Here is a 22,119-nt window from a genome sequence, read left to right as displayed (position 1 = left end):
ATTAATGCCACACCTGGGCATCACCTGAAATCATTTGGGGTGCCTACCCTATACTTTGTCCTTGGCTGAGTTTTCTAGAAAGGACAGCAATACTGAGAAGTGAAAGACACTAGGATTGCTGGCCCCGAGGTAGTAAGAGGGCAAATCCTTCCAACCAGCCAGAGCTGCACACTGCCCACCCTTACTTACTCAACCTCCACCCCCACCCCGCTTCGGTGTCTTTGCAGGGGGCTGAGGGTCCTTCATCCTCATGGAGATGTTAAGGAGTGAATGGGATTACCCATCATGCACATGGCAAATCAGAGATGAATGTCTGCTCTATGCATGCAAAAAAGAAGGTGCGGCTGAAAGAACCGAAGGTCAAATCAGTATGTGCTCATCTGCTGACCTTATGAAAGGGAGGAAAAGACCACCTACTGCTGCCCCCTCCAAAATACCAGATCAGTTAAGATCTGATGCTTCCTGTTTACATAAGAATGAAAGACAAAAACAGGTTTTTAAAAGTATCTAAAACAGCTCTGGCTGGTGTGGCTCAGTGGGTTGAATGCCAGACTGCAAACCAAAAAGTCACTGGTTCAATTCCTGGTCAGGGCACGTGTCTGGGTTTTGGGCCAAGTCCCCGGTTGGGGACGTGAGGCAACCGATGGGTGGGTGTTTCTCTCATATACCGATGCTACTCTCCCTCTTTCTCCCTCCCTTCCCCTCTAAAAAATAAAAGCTTGGGGGAAAAAAAAAAGTATCTAAAGCAAAAACTGAACTTTAGAGCAGGCCTGGGTGGCCTGGTCCTGTGTTCTCACCCCGCTTGCCCAAACTACCTGTAGAAAATGACAGGGCATCTGCAGCTACTAGCAAATTCACTAGCTCTACCGTCAGCCGGGCTCCCAGGCTCCACACTGCTAGCCCTTCGGCTCCCTCTGAGGCGTTTCCCATCTTCATCATGTCCAGAAGACTAACAGAAGTAAAAGGCGCCCAAGCTGAGCTGAGGGCTGAGAGTCCTAAGGGCCACCGATTCATCTGCAATGGCATGAAGGGCTTAATCATTAACCTGAGGTCCCCAGGCCTTGCTCGCTGGTTACCATGGCACCCATGAGGTTCCCAACCCAGATTTTGGTTCTCAGGCCCTTCTAGCCAAAGGCCCAGCTGCACAGCACCCATGCCATGCCAGGGCCTCGCCTATGTCCAGGGAGGTAAGGAAAGAGGAGCAGGAAATGTGGCTATTTCAAAGACTTAAAACCCAGCAGAATCTGTCACAAGGCTAGAGAAAACAGAGAAAGAAGGCAACAAATTATCTGGGTTTTTCTATTCAACTGATGGGTTTCAGGATTTCTAATTTTAGGAGTAACTGGGGTTTCATTAACTAGAATTATCTCTAATATACCTCCTTCTCCCCTCATGTTATTTATCACACATAATTGAAGACAAACAAAAGAAGCATCATGGCTGTCTCTCTGGTCAGAGTTAGGTGCTTGGAGGTTAGCCATCCCCTTAGGCAAACATAAAACACAGTCCTGGGCCTCCGTCTCTTACCAGGAATCACACTTGTTTACATTGTCCTGGTTGAAGAAAAGGCAGGCCTATCCTAGGAGCTTGGCTAAGTGTGGATTCAAAATGCCAAGCCTGACCGCTGGCCCAAGAGGTCGCAACAAGCCAGAGCCTGGGCTCCTCGCACGGCAGTGCAAAGAGCCCAGAAGTTTCCAGAAACATTTACTATCTGCCCACATAAGACCCAGCCATAAATTAGGCTTACAGGCAATGTTATCCCATCCTCTCAGGGACAACATTGGGAAACAAAAACTATCCACCATAATGGGCAAATAGAATCCCACCTTAAAAAAAAAAAGAAGACAACGAGGAAGAAGAAGAAGAAGAAGGGAAGAAAGAAAGTGTTCTAGACTTTGAAGAAAAGGTCTGGGCCTGATTAGTGAGAGACAGCTCTAAGAAAACTGAACCAACTGTAGACTGCCATCAACTCAGATTCCACAGGGACTGCATGATTGATGAAGCAGTGAACCCTCCATGAGAACTGGCCCTGTTATTCTGAAATCATAGTGATTGAAATACCCACTTGGCAGTCATGTGTTACCTGGTGGAGACAGTCTTACTGGACAACACTCCTCATAGGATTTCAGAGCTGGAAGGGGCATGAGAAATGATCGCCAAGCCTCCCCTCTCATTGCCCATCTCTACCCTTGAGGGCAGATGAGGAAGCTGTGTCCCAACGAGACCAAGGAACTAGGCCTAAGTTATCTTCAGGCCGACACCAGGCCCCACCTCCTCCAACTCCTGGTCCTGGCTGTCCGCTGCGCCTTGCCCCCTCTGTGAGGGGTTCCTTGGTCCCGTCTCAAGTTAGAGAAACACACAGACACAAACACAGACACAAGCAGTCGCACAAAGACTTAATCATTAACCACGTATAAACTGCTTTTTTACCAACCAAGACACTGGACTCAGCCAGGGGACTGAGAGATTTGGGAGGAAGGGAACGGAAGAAAGAGGAGTGGGTTTGAGTTCTGCTCAGAGCCAGAGGCTCCTGAATCCAAGCTTCCTTTTCCCCTCGGCCTCTAAGATACACGTTCCTCTCAAAAGCCTACAAGCTTCTGCCTTGCAAAGACTAAGCTTCCAACAGACACTGTCTCCAAAACCAAGCTCAACTTTCCCAACTTCTTTCTCTGCCCGAGAGATAAAGGCCACAGCCAGCAAGCAACCCCAGCCAGCCTCCGGCTCCGAGCGGAACTCACATCCACTACGAACACCTGAGGCGTCCGCCCCGAGGAAGCCCTCGCTGCCTCCCTGCCCCCCTGCCCAGCCACCCCACTCACCCGCTGCCCGGAGCCCCTTCCGTCTGGCTCTCCAGCGGGCTGTGGAGTACAGCAGGATCACCTGGGGCACCTGCTCGTGGGCTGGTCCCAGAGACACTGCCAGGGCCGCCTCCCAGGGGCGGGAGCCAGCAGGCCACACTGAGTCAGCGGCCAGGGTCCAAAACCAGCTTCCTGGAGGCCTTGGACTGGGCGCTGCCCAATGGCCTTCTCAGAAGAAAAGCCTCTGAGGGTATCAACTCAGAGAGGGCTGCCTGCCCAATCGGGAACAGCGCCATCAACATTTTTTATCCAGTTGGTTTTTAAATGGTGGAAATGCCAGAACAGAAGTCTCCTTCCTGATCTTTATTGCTTTTAAATGTAAATTAAAAGATCTGTTCATTCACGTCTCTGGAATCCAAAATATCGGTCCCCTACGAAAACATTAACCCTGTAGAGTCGAGGCAGGCTGGACTGGTGGCGGGGTACGGACCCCGTTCCCAAGTCCAGGGAAGGCACTGAGCAGGTGTATGACCCTAGGCAGGTGAAATCCATCCCTTTCACTTGCTTTAACGTCTGGGATAAATGCACTCTAGGTGGCCTCGCTCAGAGGTGAGCTTCCCAGTTACTGCCACCTGCTGTTGCCTTTCCCCCTTCCCGTCACACAGGCCCACAACGCTCACCTGCCAGGCAAAAGGCACTTCCTACATTTCCCATCCCCACACATCCTGCCTCCCCAGGAACAATCCTGTCTACTTCCCGAAACCCCCTGGCAATTCCACTCTCAAAGTTCAAGTCTTTCTTGAAGAACCTTAAAAAACATCCCTCTCCTGTTCCGGGAAGCTCTTTGTACTTTTCCCCCTGCTGTCAGAGGGGAGGGGGATAAGGAGGCCTGTTTCCAGTTCACAGTGACCCACAAGCGTTTCCGGGCCTCTGTTCCAAACCCTGGCAGACATCAAAGGCCAGCACTGATGGCAGCTCCCCTGAAACCAAAACACCTCGGGGGCCCCACGGTTCTGTCCGGCCAGGCGGAGGAAGAGGTGGAGAGGATCCAGCCAATCTCACCGCAGAATGGAAACCTCAGGTGCCCCAAATTAAAGGGAATAAACTCAACAGCCAAACTTCTTGGCTGAAGCAGGGACTGTTTTGCTTTTTAACTTTCTCAGCAACAGGCATAGGCTTCAGCTCTGCCACTGAATATAACCAGTGCCACTTAGAATGCTCTGATGATCCCATTATCTCCTATTCGGTGCCCCTCCCTCTCCAGCATACCCCGTAATTACAGGGAATTTAGGGCTGGGATTTTTTATGATGCTTCTTTTCAAGCACGTGACAATGCAGAAGAAAGGGTTATTTAAATCTGAGTTAGAGGGGGGAAATTAGCATTGTTAACAAGGCAAATTAAGAACACATTTCCCTGGGTTTTAGGTAATTCAAGGTCACTTGCAATAAACAAGACAAAACTGAATCATCAGGCCCATGTGGGCTGTGGGGCTCCACCACCTCACAGGGTCTGACAAGCCCTAAGCGCAGCATGGAAGTCATGGTTAATGTCTGTGACTTAGAAAATACGCCACATTAAGGAATTCAAGGGCATGATTTCCTCTCTGACTGTCCAAGAGCTTATTTTGGTTCCCTAATGCCCCCTTCACCACCCCCCGCCCCATTCTGAGAGCACACATAACAGCTGAGGACAAGGACTCGAAGACCTAAAGGATGTAACTCTATCCCATTTACACCATCTACTGACTGTGTGACCTTGGGCACGTCACACAACCTCCCAGAGCCTCAATATCTTAATTTATAAAATGGGGGCAAGAGTCCCTATTACTTCATGGAGTTTTACGAAGATTCAGGAGATTAGAGTTGTCACGTGCATCACATGTAGTAAACAGTCAACGAATGTTACCCATAATCACAATAAGGAAGGCACACACTTGCTTGGGGAAGGGCCAGCAAGTCCCAGGACCAATGCCTTCTGTGCAGTGGCATCTATAAAGCAAGATAATGCCCATTTCCCTTCCTACATGGAATATATTTTCCAGCTAAGACAAAAAGCAGGGTTGAAAATGCCAAGTACTAAGTGTATAATACCATTTAATAAGCACCTACCGTGTCCCAGGAATTTAGCTGTATTTCCACAAATCCACATCATCCGGCAAGGCAAATACCATTAGGCCCTTTTTATAGTTGGGGAACCCAGGCTCAAGGTGTGTCCCACCTCCTCCCAATGCCAGGCCAGTCCTGATACAGAGGACAGATCAGGAGGCACATCCAGGTCCACCAGGCAACAAGCACTGAGGCACGGGGCCTCCTCTTCTGGGGCTATTGGTTTAGCTCATGGTTCTCTCCCTCCAAACAGCACATATGGGCATATTACCACAGAATGTTCCAGAACTATGAGAGACCACAGGACTAGCCTTGTCTGATCCACTGAGTTAGGAGTGTTAGAAACTCAGCCCTAGGACAAGAAAGTAGCTTGTCCAAGGTCACATGATGGCTCAGAGGCAGGGCTGGTATCTGGGTCAGGTCCACTGACTCTGAAGAACCAAGGGCTGCCCAACAGTTCCTAGAGGAATAAGCCAGGACAGGGACAGCAGGCGTAGCTCTGAAGAGATTTCAAAGCAATGCAAAGGAAAGCTAAGCAGACCCCACTCTTCCCAGACTGACGGGAAAGGCGAGCCTGCCCGCGTGGGCCAGGGGGAGGGCTGTCTGCCTTCAGCAGTGAACCACAGCCTCGAAGTTATTAGTGTTTTAAAATTACCTTCCTAGATGCTTCATGAATCTCTGTTTCAAGGCCACCCACTCTTAACTGTTGCAGGCCTGATCTCCTCTCCTCTCCCCGTACAGCTAATCTACTTGTCAGTACCGTCTGTCTCCAGCAAAGGAGTTTCATCAGGTGGCTGACCCATGTAAATAATTAAAGGGTGATCCCATAGCAATAAGTGAGGCCTATTAAGAGAAGGGTGGCCTGTTAAATTAGATATGGGGGAAGGCACCACTAACAGCCTAACGACTGCTTCCTCGACAGATGGCAAGCAGAGTGGAAAGGGAACGCAGCCCACAGAGCCAGCCTGCCGAGGGGAAGGGAAAAGCAAGGCGGGGCCGGGCCCTCCGTTTAGCAGGCTGGCTTCAATAACACCAGAGCTGCACCCACAGCCCACTGCTGCAAGCACAGGTGGGACCCTGGGCAAATCCACGACCCACTGTGGAGCTTTTTCTTACATCTAAGATGATCTCCCTCTTTTTAATTTGGAGGAAAACACCGACTAGAAAGCAAAATTATCCAAAGTGCTAATCTTTTGGGGGCAGGGAAGAACTCCATAGAGAAAGAAATGCCAGCTTCCCCTCCATCCCCCAAAAGTCATGTCCTGTTAGCAGTTCGGTCAGTACCCTGCAAACTGGTTTTTGTACTAGCAAGCAACTGAGGGCTCTGCACCTGTGGCTGCACGTGGAGTATACGCAGATACACACACAATGCTCCTTAAAAAACAGCAATGTATCATATATATCATTTGCTCTGCCTCTGATATTTTTACACTCATTATATCATGAAAATCTTTCTGAGATAGTCCATAGACCTACCTTGTCCATTTTACAGTCATACAGTATTTCATAATTGATTCAGTCTTTTCCTTACCAATGAGCACTTAGGCATCTCTCACCTCTTACTTCTATAAACAATGCTACAGTGAACAGCCTTGTGCACACACTTGTATTTACAAAGATTGTGGTTTCTATAGGTGTCAGGTTCCCAGGAGCTGGACTGCTGAGTCCTAAGAAATATATACTTTCAGTTTTTTGGTTTTTTGTTTTTCACAAGAAACTGATCTTTACTCTGAACAAAGTTCTACACAAGTGGAACCTCATTCCACCTCGGCACCAGTCCCCAGCACAGCGTGGTAACAAATGAACAGGCCCTGCGGTCCGCAGGAGGAAGAAAATGAAGGGCAAGGAGGGACATGGGAAGAAGCCGATCTGCAGACCGAGGCCAGTCAGGGCCCACAGCCCCAGGCAGGAGAGAAGGTTGAGGAGCTACAACTCTGCTGTGCAAAAATAAACCAAAAATAAATTAAAGATTAAATAGTTTTCTTTAAAAAGGAAGGAAGGGCGGGGGGGAAGGAAAGAAGGAAGGAAGGAAGGAAGGAAGGAAGGAAGGAAGGAAGGAAGGAAGGAAGGAAGGAGAACCAGGCTCCCACTTCCCTGCAGGTGGCTGGAGTCCTGCCCCAAAACTGGGTGGAGGAGTTTCCACGCCCATCAGCCAGCCAACCCACCCATGTTCCCCAAGGTCCTGCAGAGGATGCCCCTAAAGAACTGGAGTTACCAGAAAATTAAATGGTATTTAAAAAATTTTTTTTCTTCTTTACAAATGGTTTCCAGAGACCTACTGGAGTTTCCAAGGTGGGGAGGGAGAACTATAGGCGTTTATGGAATGTGCACCAAGTGCCCCCTGGAATAGAGGCAGGGCCTGACCCTGTCTGAGAAAAGACACAGGGCTGTGACGGGGATGGGGTCCAGGAACCCAGTGGGATGGACAGAGCAGCCCCAGGATGCAGGAACCCAGCAAACCCCCCAAAACCCCAAAAGGGGCCCCCAAGAAGTAAAAAGCAGGGGAGGAGAATAAAGAAAACCTTAAGGGGGGGCAGGACCCAGCTTCATTTTGAGGCCAACTCGGAACCACACTCCCTCTGGTTCTAGGGGAGCCTCTCCCACTGTGACCACATCCCCAACCAATCCCAGTAGGGTCCCTACAATTGTTACCCCAATCTGGTGGGGTCTCAGGGCCCCTGGGAGCAGTGATGAACAGGAAGCCCCATGGCCTCAAGGTCGGGAGGACACCACCCTTCCACCAAGCCCTTGCTCTCCTTCTTGCTGCCAAAGCATAAGCCTTCACTGCATCAACATCAGTCAAATGCCCCAGCCCTCATCTTAGAAACGCGGGCCTGGAACCTGAGGAAGGCTCTCAGAAGCTGAGAAACAGATTGCCCTGAAAATGGACGTGCTTGTGCAGAGAGGTGGGGGGGGAGGGGTGGGGGGTGTCAGCAGCTCTGGCTAACCCAGCTCTCTCAGAAAAAGGGCCCAGGCCAGTGTCTTCAAAAGTCACTGGAGCACAAGAGGGGGAAAGGGGGACCTCTGGTCAGCCCTGGCCATTCCCGGGGTCTCCACTCTTCTGGTTGGGATGGGACAAGAAGGAGGACTCTCTGGCTGAGGCTGCCAGAGAGCTGGCAGGACGTGTGCAGAGCAGGTCCAAAGCATGTGCATGCTCACGGGGCAGCCCCAAGGTGGCCGTCCTCTTACCCCGCCCTGGGCTCCCGGAAGAGGACCCCAACCCACCCAGCCCTCCCCAATCATCGCCAATTCCCATAAAACAGCAGAAGCTTCTTAAACTCTAGATGCAGGTTACACGGAAAGCCTTGTGGGTTAACTCAGGGGTTTGCTGACTCTATTGTCTCCATGCAGTCAGGGAAATGGCGGGGTGGCCGGCCCAGCCTGGCTGACAGCAGTGCTGGCACATGCGTGTGGCCACGTGTGTACGTCAGTGTACGTTTCTCTACAGGGATCCCACTCCCCTCCTGCTTTCCCCCTGCTTCATCTTAAGCCAGATTCAGTCATTTAGGCTGTGTTGACTCTTTCCTCCCACATGGCTGGCCCAAGAGGGCTGCCTGAGGTGACCCGATTCAGAGAAAGGGGCCCTTGCTGCCACAAAGCCCCACCCCCCTCCCGTTTGTAGGATGTGTGGAGGACCCACCCACCTGCCCACCGCTGGCTGGCCACACAGGCCAGGCGTGGCAGATAGATGGACAGGGAAGGCATCAGGATTTGGGTCCCACTCACTCCTCCCTAACCCCACTCGACCACGGCATGGCAACTTCTGGACGCAGCACACTCCCCGGCAACCCCTCCGATGACGACACAGACAGAAACCTGGCAATCGCAATGCTCCTCTAGACCCCATAGAAGGCAGCCAATCTCTCCTTGACCAGCGGCGGGAACTGCTCCAAGAACTGCTGCCCATTCTCCTCCCCAACTTGATCTTTGAAGCCATGGAAAACCTTATAAAACACGTCCCCAAGGTCATCCTTTGGGCTCACCCAGGAGGCTACAGCATCGCAGAAGAAAATAAGTCCTGCACGATGCCCCCGGGGTTGATGCCTATCATCATGCAGATGCCTCTGAAGGCTGAGTCCTTCTCCTCATTGTCCCTGATGCTCCTGAGGGACATGCACCAAGGCCGGATGAACTGCTGCAGCATGGGCGCCACCTCCTGTAGGCACACGTAGCCCAGGTGGCCGATGGTGATGGCTGTTTTCCAGCAGCGTCTTGGGTGTGTTGGGCCGGTTAATGATCTCCACCAGGTTGCTGAGGACCATCTGCACATAGGGCTGCATCTCTGCCCCCATCTGCATGCAGATCTCGCCAATGGCCCAGGTGGCATTGTTGCAGACAGAGATGAATCCGGGGTTCAAGTTGGTGCCCAGGATGGGCATGAATTCAGCAATTCAGGGCCTGACATGGATGAAGCAGGCTTTGGTGAGGTCTCCCAGGAGGGCAAAGGAGCTCTGCATCGAGCACCTCAGGCTTCGAGTTCTGCATGAACTGAAGAGCAATGTCATGATGTTGCTGCTGGCCATCAGCTGCTCCACGTGGCCTCTCGGGCCCTCAGCCAAGCCACTGAGCAGATCTAGCGCCATGATCATGAAGTCCTTGTCGGGGGCCTCATACTGCTTAGGGTGCTGGGTGTACATCATGGCCTGGGCCAGTGTCTTCTGCACTAGGGTGACACAGCACTGGTAGACAGGCTCACGGTAGGGCAGGAAGCCGCTCTGCAGGGCAGTGGCCACAGATGACAGACACTCAAGCAGAGGGAAGAGGTCCTTGTCTTCATCCTTGAGTTTGTTCCACTTCTGGATGAGTGGAGGTATCAGCTTCTGGCTATATTCCGGCTGGTTGAGGTGGTGGCCCACACAGTCCGCCAATGTGCCGACAGCATCATAGAGAATGAGCAGGTTCTTGTGCTGGTAACTTGACAAAGGCAAAGACAAGGGCGTCCAGGATATAGTTGAGGTAAGGCACCAGCTCCATGCAGGCCTCTTCCTCCAAGGTGGCAAAGGCACTGAAGGCTGCCTCCTGCACCCTCTTGTTGCTATCCAGAATGTGTTTAAGCAATTCTGTCATCAGAGGCTTGGGGCACATGTCCGGCGGCTGGCTGAACACTCAGTGAGCATAGCGGCTCAGTGTCCAGCAGGCGATGGAGCAAACCAGGGCCTTCTTGTCTGACAGGCACTGGATGAGATGCAGGATCATGTCAGGAAGGTAGGGCACCACACCCTGCATGCAGCCCTCAGCAATGGCGCCCAGCACCAGGATGCCTGACTCCTTGACCACCCATCCCGAGTGCAAGAGGAGGCCCTTGAGCAGGGGAAGGAGGTGGGGCAGTAGTTCTTCCTGGAAGACGTTGGCCAAAATGTCCAGTGTAGCCACTGAGCACTTCCTCAGATTCCAGTCAACAAAGCATCATCATCATCATCATCATCCTCAGCATCCTCAGAGCTGTCGGGCCTCTCAGCCTCATGGGGCAGTGTCACCGTGCGTGACTTGTGAAAGCGTGGTTTAATGTCCTGCTCACTGCCAGGGACTGCCTCATCATCCTCCACATCCCCCTTGAGCAGGATAATGTCTATTTCCGAGGACTTCACCAGGACGGGAATCAACTGGACCATGTGGGAGGCCAGAATGTCCTTGCAGATGGGCTGCTCGGCCAGCGTCAGCCAAAACTCACAGGTCTCAAGGACCATGTTCTCATCCTGGGTCCTCAGCAGCATGTACTGGATAATGCTGTGCATGTGGGGGATGGGCCTGTTGATTCGCACTTCCAGCAGCATCACCAGGGCACAGCACATGTTCTCCTGCACCTGAGGGTCATCGTCCACAGATAGGGCAAACAGGTGCTCAATGAAAGTGTGGCTATTGTCCATCAGCGCTTGGGCCTGGTCCATGATGAACTGGTTCAGGCAGGCGATGGCATGGGACTGGATGTTGGGGCTGCAGCACTTGAAGAATTGCAGGAACTTGGGGCTCATGATGTTGAGGGGTCTGTTGAAGGCATCACTATCCAGGAGCTCAGATGAGTCTTCACAGATCTTCTGTAGGGCTCCAAAGGCTCCCTCACACGTGTTGTAATCCTCCAAGTTGAGCAGGTTGCACAGCTGGGGCAGCAGCGCAGGCCACATCTGCAGCTCATCCTTGGAAGCACTGGTGGTGATGGGAATGCCTATGGTGACTCTGATGAGTGAGGAGGTGGCACCAGTGTTGCTGAGACACTCTTGTTTGATGAAGTCAGCCACAGGCAGTGGAAAGCTCTGGTAATGTGCCTTCACGTTGTTCTTGAGGATGAGACCACTGAGAGAGAGAATTGGCTCATCTTCTGACTTGAGTCTGGTCAGGACAAAGATCAAGTAGTTGTTGAAGTCAGGAAACAGGTTCAGTTGCTTGAGTTTATCCTGCACAATTCGCCGAGTGGCTATATTGGGTGACTGTGAGTCTTTGAGCAGCTGTAGGACCTGTTGCATGATGTTGCTGCTGGCGATCAGCTGCTCCACGTGGCCTCTCGGGCCCTCAGCCAAGCCACTGAGCAGATCTAGCGCCATGATCATGAAGTCCTTGTCGGGGGCCTCATACTGCTTAGGACTGGCATACTGGCTGCCAGTCCATGGCACAAGGTGAGCGGGCCGGAGGCGGAAGCAGTGGCGCCTTGTGCTGCAGCTTCTCATTAGACTTGAGCAGAAGGAGGCTACTTTAAGTTTTAATAAGTCCTGTCCAAGTACCATCCAAAAAGGCAGTGCCAATGTGGACAACTCAACTGTGTCTAAGAGCTGTCAACTGCTGGACCACAGGAAAGAGGCTCAGGGACTCAGCAGAAAGATCCCGGGGCCTCTGCCACCCATATACTTCCATGCCCGCCCCTCCCCTCCCCCTTCCAACCAATGCTGCTTCCACTTCAGCTCCTTTATATCCTGGCTTTCCACGGAAGATTTCACTAGGGAAGGAAAGGAGGCCTGCTCTGCCTGGTATGTTTGAAAATCACCTAAAAGATATTAATAACTGCTAACATTTATGCAGCATTTACTATGTGCTCAACATTTTATAATAATTGTATTTAATGCTTCAACAGCCCCCTCTTATGGAGGTGGGAACTGAGACTTAGAAAAGTGATTTTTGTAAGGTCTCTCCAACATGCTAGTAGGATGTGGAGTCTGGATAGCCCGAGGTGGCCGATTCTGGGTCCACACACTTGCTTAGCTCTTTTGTACCTTCCAGTAAGGAGACTGAACACGCAGACACACACAAGCCCAGAAATGTAAAAATGCCTTCAGATCTAGGCCTGTTGGCCTCTTTGAACCAACTAACCTTATTTGGCAAGCTTCTGGGTCAGCACCTTTCAGATAGGCAAACCACTATCACTTTGAGAAGGTACCTCCTCTTCTTCTCCCTGAAGACCCTGCCAATTCCCAGCCTCTCGCCCCCTAAACCCAATGGCCAAGATCCTTATTGCTGCCCCTTTGTGACCTCCTTCTGGGCAGGTCTGCCCTCCCCATTTCACACCCTGCAGGAGGAGGAAGTAAGAGACCAGAGGCAAAAGATCTGCTCAACAGGATAAAGAAGAAGCAAAAGGCCCTGATTCACTGACCTCTGATCTTAGTGCCTACCACCCCACAATTTCTATGCTGGGAACTGTCCACATCAAGAAATGGGGGAGGAAGGGAAAGAATAGCTATAACTTCTGCACGTGTGGATGAAAGAACCAGTCGGCTTACCAGGAATTTTAATACAAAAGGGTAGGTGTGGGGATGAAGAAAGAAAAAAGAACAAATGGGGGAGAGAGGAAATGAGGAAGAGGCAGATGAAGCAGAGAAGAGAAAGTGAGAAGGATCATCTCAAAAACACAAGTGGCCTGGGCTTGAACCCCCAAACCAGCCCCTCCTGCCTCATTCTCATCTGCAGAAGATGAAGAAAAGCAGAAGAGCAGACCCAGGCCCCTCGCAGGGATGTTGCCTAATCCAAAGAAAGGGAACCTTTCTGCTTGGAGTGGGGCCCGTGGCTGCGTTCCCACCAGTGCACTTCTGCACCCACAGCTGATGCCCCACCGGGGACCCCGCACTCTCTCAGAGACCTGGCCCCGGGGGGCTTCCGGGAAAGGGTGGCATCAGACAGGCAATGCTGGCTCCAAGGAGGTGCAAGGAGGGTGGCGCAGGACACTCCTGTGTTAGCAGACCAGAGCGATGCAGGATTTCCTGTTGTGTGTCCGTGTTGCTCTGGAAATGATGGACGGGTCAGGGAGGCTAATGCCACAGGACCTCTTACAGCATATTTTGATTAATGTCAGTTCCTGGAAGCCAGAGAAATTACTGCAGCGTTGTTGGTAATGGCAAAAGACTGGAAACACCCTAAATACCCATCAAGGGGGAATTGGAAAAATAAAATACTGACACATCCATATAAAGGAAACATTATGTCGCTATTAAAAAGAACAAGACAGCATTACATGTACTGTTATGAGCCAAACTCCCAGATACAGTGATTTTTTTTTCAAAGTACAGAGGAACATAAATGCACGGTCATATAAGTAAATGGGATAAGAACACAGTAGATGGGATAATTTCCACCAAAGACACTGAGAATGTTCTTTCCCAACCTAAGTAGAGGGTACATGAGTGTTCAGTGTATCATTCTTTACACTGTACATACATTTTGTACATGCTTTAGGATGCATGATTCATAACAGTTTTAAGTTTGTAAAGGTGGGGACGTGTGTATACATTTATGAGCACCTGTGCACAGAAAAATAGCTAAAAACTTCAAAGTCAATGCCTCTGAGAAGGGAAACTGGGGGGCAGTGGTGTGGGGTAAGAAGTAGGTTTACTTTGACTCTATGTATATCCTTTTATAACCTTTCACTACATAGGGTGCGGCAGGAGTAACGCTGGCTTGAGTGTGGTTGGTAGGGTAACGATATGGGTGTAATAATTTACAGTTTCAATTTGAACATTTCACCTAAAATGTCATGTGGTGTGTTTGAGTGTGATATTGTTATTACAGAATTACATGCTTATGATTTTATAATAAAAGGGGGTGTTATTTGCACCAGACCCTGTATTTTACCACATGTATGAACTGCTTGTCAAAAATAAAGGGAAAAAACACAGTCACTGGCAATTCTCCAGGGTGTTTCAGCATCACGGATCAGGGAAAGTACCCAAGGGGCCAGTTTCCCCATTTCACAGCCGAAGAAGCTGCAGCGCAGAGCGTCTGTACCCAGCCCAGGCCACAGTCACTCGAGTGGCAGGCTCAGAAAGGAAAGCTACGTCTCCAGGAGCCAGCCAGTGTTGTCCCACCCCTGACGTCTCAGTCAGGGCCTCCCAGGCTGCTCACACACGAGGGACCCCTACCCGGCCTGGCCAACCCTCCTGCAGCCTCCCCCCTCCCCCTGCCCTCGGTCACAGACGAGGCTGAGAGCATCAGGCGGACGGCCCACAAGTCTCTGAGTGAGAGTTGGGGGGCACAGTCAACATGGGAGGCCCCAACTCCGGAGCTTCCCTACCCACATGTCCCCTGGGCTGCTGCCCCCAACCTGTGGGCACAAAGACAGGCAGGTGGGCAGGCTCTGAGGTTCCCACCTCCCACCCAACAGTCCAGGCACCGTCAGCTCCATGGCCCCTCCTGTGTCCTCAGCAGGCATCTTCCCGACAAACCACCACCCAGCAAACCGCTGGAGGGGTTCCACCTTCTGGCCGCTTTGCAGACCTAACCACATCTGGGGGGAACGAGCACTTACCCTGCTGTCTCCATGCCAGCTGCCAAGCACCAGACCTACCGGCTCAACAGCCGTGGATCCCAGACGCAAGCCAGCGGGTGGGCACCAGGAGCCAAACCAGACTCCGGTTGCAAAATACCACCCTTGTCAGTGTGTTTACATTGAAGAAAATCCTTAAGGGCTGTGCAGAAGAATCATAAAACCTCAGAGTCAGGGGGAGTTAAGAAAACTGGATGGTTTTCCCTGCAATAAAAATCTACCATGGCTGCTTCATTTATGGGAGGCCAGAAACAACTCAGCCTAAATTTTAATACTTCCTTATTCAACAAATGCTAACAAATCTGAGTTCATACAGTGTTTCCAACATACAGTACCCTACCGCGGGCCAGGCACACTGGGAGCACGGAAGGCAATGAGAACAGCTGGCGCCTGGAGAACACTTACTGTAGAGCACAGTACATCCCAGACGTGCTGCTAAGCTCTTTGCACATAGTACCTCATTTAGTCCTCACAGCAGCCCCATGAGGGAAGCGTGTCGTTATCCCCCTTTGCAGAGGAGAAAGTCAAGGCATTGAGGTAAGTAACTTGTTCAAGGTAAGAGAGCGGGTGGCAAATTGAGGTCTGTCTGGCTCAAAAGCCCTTTCCCCACCCACCGAGCAGGACACAGCCCATCCACAGGAGCTCTTCCTCTAGCGGGAGCCTGGGCTTCCTCTTAATCACTACGCCTGAAAGCAGCCAGCCAGGCCTATTACTTCCCGCTCCGTCCCCAACTCCAAAGAGGGAGCTTTTCCCTAGAAGTTCCAAATAAATCAACGGTCTGGGATCCATCCTGACATTGCCCTCAGTGCTTCAGCTCCAGACCAAGGGCCCTGGGGCCCTGGTGACCCATATGTTGACACCAAGTCTGGGTGACAGCCTGGATGAACAGGATTCCTGTGAGAGGAAGCCAGGCACACTCACCTCCCCCTCTCCCGACAGAGAGCCAGCTCTGCAAAGGTCCAAGGGAGCAGCCAACCCTCTCCCCACCCCACGCACCTTGCTGGGGAGGACAAGCCAGCCCTTGCGGCAGGCAGGCAATGCGGGCCCAAGGGCTAGGGAGGGGGTTCCAATCTAGGCTCTAATCACCCCTCTTTGGGAAACCCCTAACACACAGGGAGGGGAGTCTCATTAAAGGAACTCAGTCACTTCAGCTTCTTCAGAGATCTTGAGAACGCCAGCCAGACAAGTTTACAGATGAGAGGCGCCACTCCCGGTACAGCACAGCTGCCGTAAACAGCAGGCGGCTCCCAGGAAGCCCACCCTCTGCCTGGAATGTCCTCCGCGCTCTTCCAACTGGCAAGGCTCGTGGGGCAGATCAAGCACCACCTCCTCTGAGATGTGTCCCAGGTCCTCCACCCTTCACTCAGAGGTACTCCGTGCTCCTCGGGTTCCTCTCTGTCATACTGGACAGGAGCTGTGCATTCACCGGCCAATGTCTTCTAGGGGCAGGGCTCCTGGGGGCGATGTCCTTCTGTACCCCCAACACCTGCTGCGGTGTCTGGCATACATTACGCACTACAATAAATGCTTACCGAATAAGTGAAAAAGTGTGAGTATTGTTATCACCCTCTGGAATCTGTAAACAGGACAGGACCCTCCTCGGGTGTGGCTCCCCACGGGGACCTCCAGCACTGGGACTGACCAAGGCCATCAGAATGCCCAAGCCCCCTGCACTGCCTGCATCCCTGCAAATGCTTCTCACACCCAAAGACTGACCTCCCTCCAGAAAGCCAAGCCGCCCCATCGGCACCAGGCACAGAGGATGCAGGGGACACACCATCCCCAACAACCCCCAGGAGCTCTCACTCTAGGAATTCCAGTCCAGAGGCCCGCAGGGAGGCTGCGTGAAGAAAAACAGAACTTCCCTTATCTCATCCCTTCAAATGTCTATTTTTATAGTCGCATTATTATAATGGCCATGCTATAATAGCACAGCAGTATGTGGACGTAATTGGTAAGTGAAAATACCTACGTTGGAAACACATGGTCAGAATTCCTTTCCTGACAGTTTTACGAGCACAAACCTGGACACCAGAGGTCCGGCTGGGAAACGCCCCATGCCCGTGCAGCGAGGGAGGGGCAGGAGAGAAGCTTCCCGGCGTTCATAGTGGGGGGGGGGGGCACAAAGGAACAAAGGGGAAGTCTCAAAAAAGGAGATGCTCAGGGTCAGGGCCCAGCACACTCCCTGCTGGGGAAAGATAGGACAGGAAAGAGAAAGGAAACAGATGAGGGGGCCATCCAGTGAGACAAGGGGGAATTCCAGGCATTCCAGGGAGAGGAGGCCTGAAGGCATGAAACAGCAGGGCCGCAGGGAGCCGGCAGGGAGCTCACAGTTTGGGGTGGCTGTGCGCTAAGGTTCAAGGAGCAGGGAGAGGTAGCAGGACAGGAGGCTAGAGAGGCAGGCATAGTGCCACACTGAATGCCACACTGAAAAGGTGGAACTCTGTCCCGCAGGCATGTGCAGTGGCCCCCAACCAAAAGCTAGGGAACAACTGTCCATTTATTTGTGAACAAAGGCCACTTGATTTGGTAACAGTTTTTTTTTATTCCTTGCCTGCGGGTATTTTTATTGATTTTTAGAGACAGAAGGTGGAGGAGAAACATCAATCAATTGTCTCCTGTACATGCCCCAACTGAGGATTGAACCCTCAACCTAAGTATGTGTCCTGGTCAAGGATGGAACCTTTTGATATACAGGACTATGCTCCAACCAACTAAGCCACCCCGCCAGGGCTCAATTTGGTAACATTTTAAGAGCTTTGTAGCAGTAAAGCTCAGTGCTTGGACAGCCACGCACACACTGGTGCCAAAAATTCTACGCACAGAATCCACAAGAACCCACCTTCATGTTCAGACCCACAAGCCCTTGGGGGGCATCCTGTCCCCAGTAATCAGGGCCAGTTTCTGGGAGCCGCCACAGTGAAGCAGGCACAGGAGGTGGGCGCAGAGGGAGGCGCAGGTTGGGAGGGCAGTGAGCAGACTCACCAGTCCCCCATCAGTGTCTGTGGGCTTCCGTTTTCCCTGAGGACCCCAAGAACCTAAGTCATTTGCTCTGAGCGGGGCGAGCAAGCAAGGAGATGCCCAACTGCAATCCTGACCACCGGTCTCCTTCCTTATGTTGCCTGAGAGTGCTACAGCTCAGGAGGAGGACCCCCGCTTCTTCTCTACAACCTTCTTACCCTACAGTCAGGGGTCTGCGGGAGCCTTCTCCAAGACGCAGGCTCTGAAGCAAGGCCTGCCTGCAAGAGTGGCAGCACCGCGAGGGAAGCAGGCCTGGGCAGGGGGCTGGCTGGGCTATGCCTCGGGTGCAGCAGAGGCCTCAGCTGGACCCAGGGAGGACTCCGGAGCTGGGATGGCCCCTCAGGGTGGTCCGAAATGGAGGCAAGGGGCCAGTCCCAGTACCGCACTTTTGGATGGGGGGTTATCTTGGGAGAGGAGCTCCCCTGAGCTGTAGGCAATTCCGGGGGAGGGACTCAGCTATCACTCAGGGCAGCTGGGATGGCAGACTGACCTGTGAAGGCGGTCTGGGCAGCACACCACAGCCCTTCCGAGGCATCTCAGACTTTTTGAGAAGAAATTTGTCTAGAATAGACAAAAGAGTCACAGAGGAAAAGCGCTTGTCTGTTATTTTTATGTCACTCATAACTGAGCTGATAGGATCTAACGTTCTCTTTCCTGGTTTTAGATTATTTTTTTTAAGAACATGAAATTTCACTTCAAAGAGCCCGTCAATGAACTGCTCTGTGAGTTTCCCACTTATCCCTCATCATTCTCAAGATCCTAGTTCACACATTTTTAAAAAATCTATTTATTGATCTGTAGACTCCAGCCACGTCATATGAGCAGATATTCATATTAAGTTGGGGACAAAGTCTGGGTAATCAAGTGGTTAAAACTTTACAGTGAGCATAAAAAATGTTCATCATATTTCAAAGTACATGAAAATCCATCCAAAATATTTTTATTTTTACAACATGATTTTCCATCATACATGAGAAATGCATGCTTGCGGAAGAAAAATTGAGAAAGGAAAAAAAAAAAACACACCAAGAAGGAAGTAAGTTATTATCCAACTATTTAGGGATAAGCCACCTACAATTAACATGCATCTGCATAGCCTCCTCTTTTTCCTCCATGTATTTCACTCTTAATAATTAATTGGAGTCATACTGTTTAACCCATTTTTTTTTTCTGTTAATGGCACATTGTTAATACTTTTTCAAGCAGTAATTCCTCACAGCAAGTTTTCACTGTTTTTTTAAAAGCCAACAGATCTAAATGTGCTCTGACTTTCCTTCTGCATGGTCCAAGGTTGTAGGTTTAGGATATTGGATATTTAGGTTATTTGCAATTCTTCATCAATGTAAATAATGCTGCAATTAACATCCTCGGGGCCAAATTCTTTTTAGATCCTAGTTGGTCCTTAACCCAAAATCCCAGTGCCTGCACTCACTTAATGTTATTAAACTTGCATCTTAAGAACCTAAATAACGGGTTCCTCGTGCCTGCGGCATTGAGCTACCAGCCCAGAAGGAAGTGCCCAACCCACTTTCGGCCTCAGCGACTGAGCGAGGGGCCTTCCTTCTCTTTGCTGGTGTCCACGGCAGGACCTGCTCCTGCGGCCCCACTAGGCTGAAGGGCCAGCGTACCACGTGTCTTCCTGCCCAGTAGCCACACGTGCCTTGAGGCGCCCGCCTACCCACCAAACACCAGCTTTCCCCGGGTTTCCTCTGAATCCCACCTAACTTGTGACCTGCTTTATAGCCAAATAGCTAGAACATAGTGAATTCTAGCCCTTTTACATTCAAAATTTTGTTTTCTAGATTACAGGTTTCCCAAGCAAGGTTCCCTTACCTCTTGTTACCCCCACACGACAGTTCTCTAGCATCATCACCATCAACAATACTTATGCTTTTTACCAGGTAGTTTGCATGCACTGACACATTTAACCCTCAAAACTATTCGGAGGGAGACTCCTGACTCCTTTTGCTGGATGAGAAAACTGAGGGCCAACATGAAGAATTCAATTAATGCACACAGCTAGCATGCCAGCGCTCAGGATTCAAACCCAATCCACTCCAAAGTCCACAGTCATTAGATTCCAACTTCGGGGATAAAATGAACGGTTTTGGTGAAGGCAGGACACTGAAGCTAAACCGCCACATGGAGGAGTTAGGGTGGGATGGCCTAGACCCACTATGCAATTGCTGTGGCCTTGGGACATCGTGCTATCCCACCAGGGAGCCCAGCACGGGGTGGTGGCTCCACAGGCGCCGAGCACACCCACAGGAAAGCCTGAGGCTGGTCCATGACCGTGGAGCCACAGCACATAACTTGTATCTTACACACAAGTTATACACACAAAGGCATCTAAAGTGTAAATGCCTTTATTGGCTAAAATAAGGGACATACGTGCTGTGAGCTTAAATTTCAGTCTGTTAGTTTGGCCCATAAGAGACAGAATCAGAGAACTGAAAGGGATCTCAGAGGAAATCAGCCCATCCAATTGCACAGACAAGGAAACTGAGGCTCAAGGCTGCTGTGTCACAAAGCCAGGTCTCCAGCCTACCAACTCAGTGGTCCAAGTGGTAACTCACAGCAGCCTGGTTAACACACAGCTCAGGAGAACTCTGTTAAAGACCCCAAAAGAAATTTCCTAGTTGAAGAAAAAACTTTTTTTTTTAAACAAAAACTGAGTGTCTAATTTAAAGAACTTTGATCAGGGATTCAGTTCAAGGTCTCTGGTACATTTGACCCCTCTTCCTGCCACGGTCCCCCCACTCCACCTCACCCCTGCCAAAAAAAAAAAAAAAAAAAGGGGTCAAGAGATGTAAATAAAGTCAGCAACAATAGCTAAAGAAGTGATAAACTGTTTCAGTCCAAGGTTGTTTGGTTTTGTAAATTGACATCAGAGGGTTATTACAACCTTAACCACAGAAGTCTGGGACACACCCAGCATTATCCTGACAGACACTGAAGAAGAGAAAACACACGCGCGCGTCTTGTCCAGATCCACTGCAGTGCGCGCCTTGTCCAGATCCACTGCAGTCTTGACTAGTGTTACGATGACTTCAATTTTCTAAACTTGGAAAATTACTCAATGGGTCTTCCTGGGCTCAGACGGCCAGACTACACTAGGCGTTAACAGTTTTCTTTGTAATTTACTTTCCTCTTTCATTCATTTGAATGTTACTGAAGAGTCTATTCTATTTAGGTGCTGATGATTTATCAGTGAATAGAACAGACAGAAAACCCTACCCTTCTGGAACTTTCACCGTAGTGAAGGGAGCTGGCAATCAACAAGTAAGTAAACCAACCACATGGGGTGTGGCAACGGTAGCAAGTGTGTGGGGAAAATGAAGCTGGGCAGGGGACAGGTGGCAGGGAGGGTCCCCTTGCACCTGTGGTGGTCAGAGAAGACCTCACTCAGGCAGAAGTGGGAGCGGCACCGTGGACACCTGGGGGAAGAGCACTGCGAGCAGGCAGGCTGGGCCTGCCTCGTGTGTTCAAAAACAGGAAGAAGGCCAGGGGGCTGGGGCAGCGTGAGAACGGGCAGGAGAGAAGCCGTGGCCTGCCTTTGGCTTTGACACCAAGGCAATGGGAGTCACTGGAGGGTTCTCAGCAGAGGCTGACGTAACATTTGTAAAACAACCTGTTACCATTAAATCTTTCCCTGAACTTCACCAACCTCCTAATGCCCAGAGCTGGCACATACACACACACGAGCAGGCCAGAGGCTCCCATGGTCCGGATCCCTCTCCAGGACACCCACCTCCCCCCACCTTCAAAAACACACGCGCACTGCCAGCACGGCCAGCGTAACACCCACCGCCCCACCTGGCAGCACGGCCGGCATCCTGCAGAGAACGTCCTCTGACCCCAAAGCCCAGCAGCACAAGTTGCCTCAACTGTCAGCAGTTACCTCAACTCTCAGTACGAGCCCTATGTGGTTCAGCTGCACACCTCTCAGTCAGGGACCCTTACACCCAGCTAAGGTTGTGATTCCCTCCTGTACCTGCTGCTCCCATCCTTCCTCCTCCCAACCAGACCCCACGCCGTCCCCCTGAGGACCTAGCAGGAGAAGTCCCTCAGCAGAGGTCTGGGGCGACCACCTTTAATGAGAAGTCTTTGGAAGTGCTTGCGGGGAAAAGGGTGGGGTCTGAGCAGGGACAGCCAGGGTATGGCCAGCGTGGCCCAGAGTGGCCCAACTCTGTCACCTGCATCAGGAGAGACAACTTCCTTAGCTCACAGCGCCTGCCTCAGAATGAGGGAGGTGGGGGAGGGGAGGCCAGCTCAGCTTCGGGTACTGTAGCTAGAAAGAGAAACCAGCCATCCACGCATTCTCCCCTCCCTGACACAGGCTCTGGAGGATGAACATCAGTGTGAGAGTGGCCCTTGCCTCCCAGGGGGAGGTAGGAACGACTGCTGAATGCCTGTGACACCATGTCTTATGGCATTGATTCCATCCTCGCC

The 22,119-nt window shown here is 51.2% G+C and overlaps 2 protein-coding genes across 3 annotated transcripts in view; both read right to left on the bottom strand.

Moving 5' to 3' along the window:
- Positions 1-22,119, bottom strand: part of KSR1 (kinase suppressor of ras 1) — a 152,336-nt gene that overhangs the window by 111,650 nt on the left and 18,567 nt on the right. The gene's annotated exons all lie outside the window — the stretch shown is intronic.
- On the bottom strand, positions 8,741-11,490 carry LOC129070279 (transportin-2-like). Its single transcript, XM_054573179.1, is given in 5 exon segments — positions 8,741-8,919; positions 8,922-9,100; positions 9,102-9,817; positions 9,819-10,310; positions 10,313-11,490. Coding segments are annotated over 5 exon segments (2,703 nt in total). The 5' UTR covers positions 11,450-11,490.

The sequence above is a fragment of the Pteronotus mesoamericanus genome, unplaced genomic scaffold (genome assembly GCF_021234165.1).
Source record: "Pteronotus mesoamericanus isolate MK-2021 breed Mesoamerican mustached bat unplaced genomic scaffold, CSHL_Meso_final contig_246, whole genome shotgun sequence".
NCBI classification, from domain to species: domain Eukaryota; kingdom Metazoa; phylum Chordata; class Mammalia; order Chiroptera; family Mormoopidae; genus Pteronotus; species Pteronotus mesoamericanus.
This window is presented reverse-complemented; position numbering and strand designations above follow the sequence as displayed.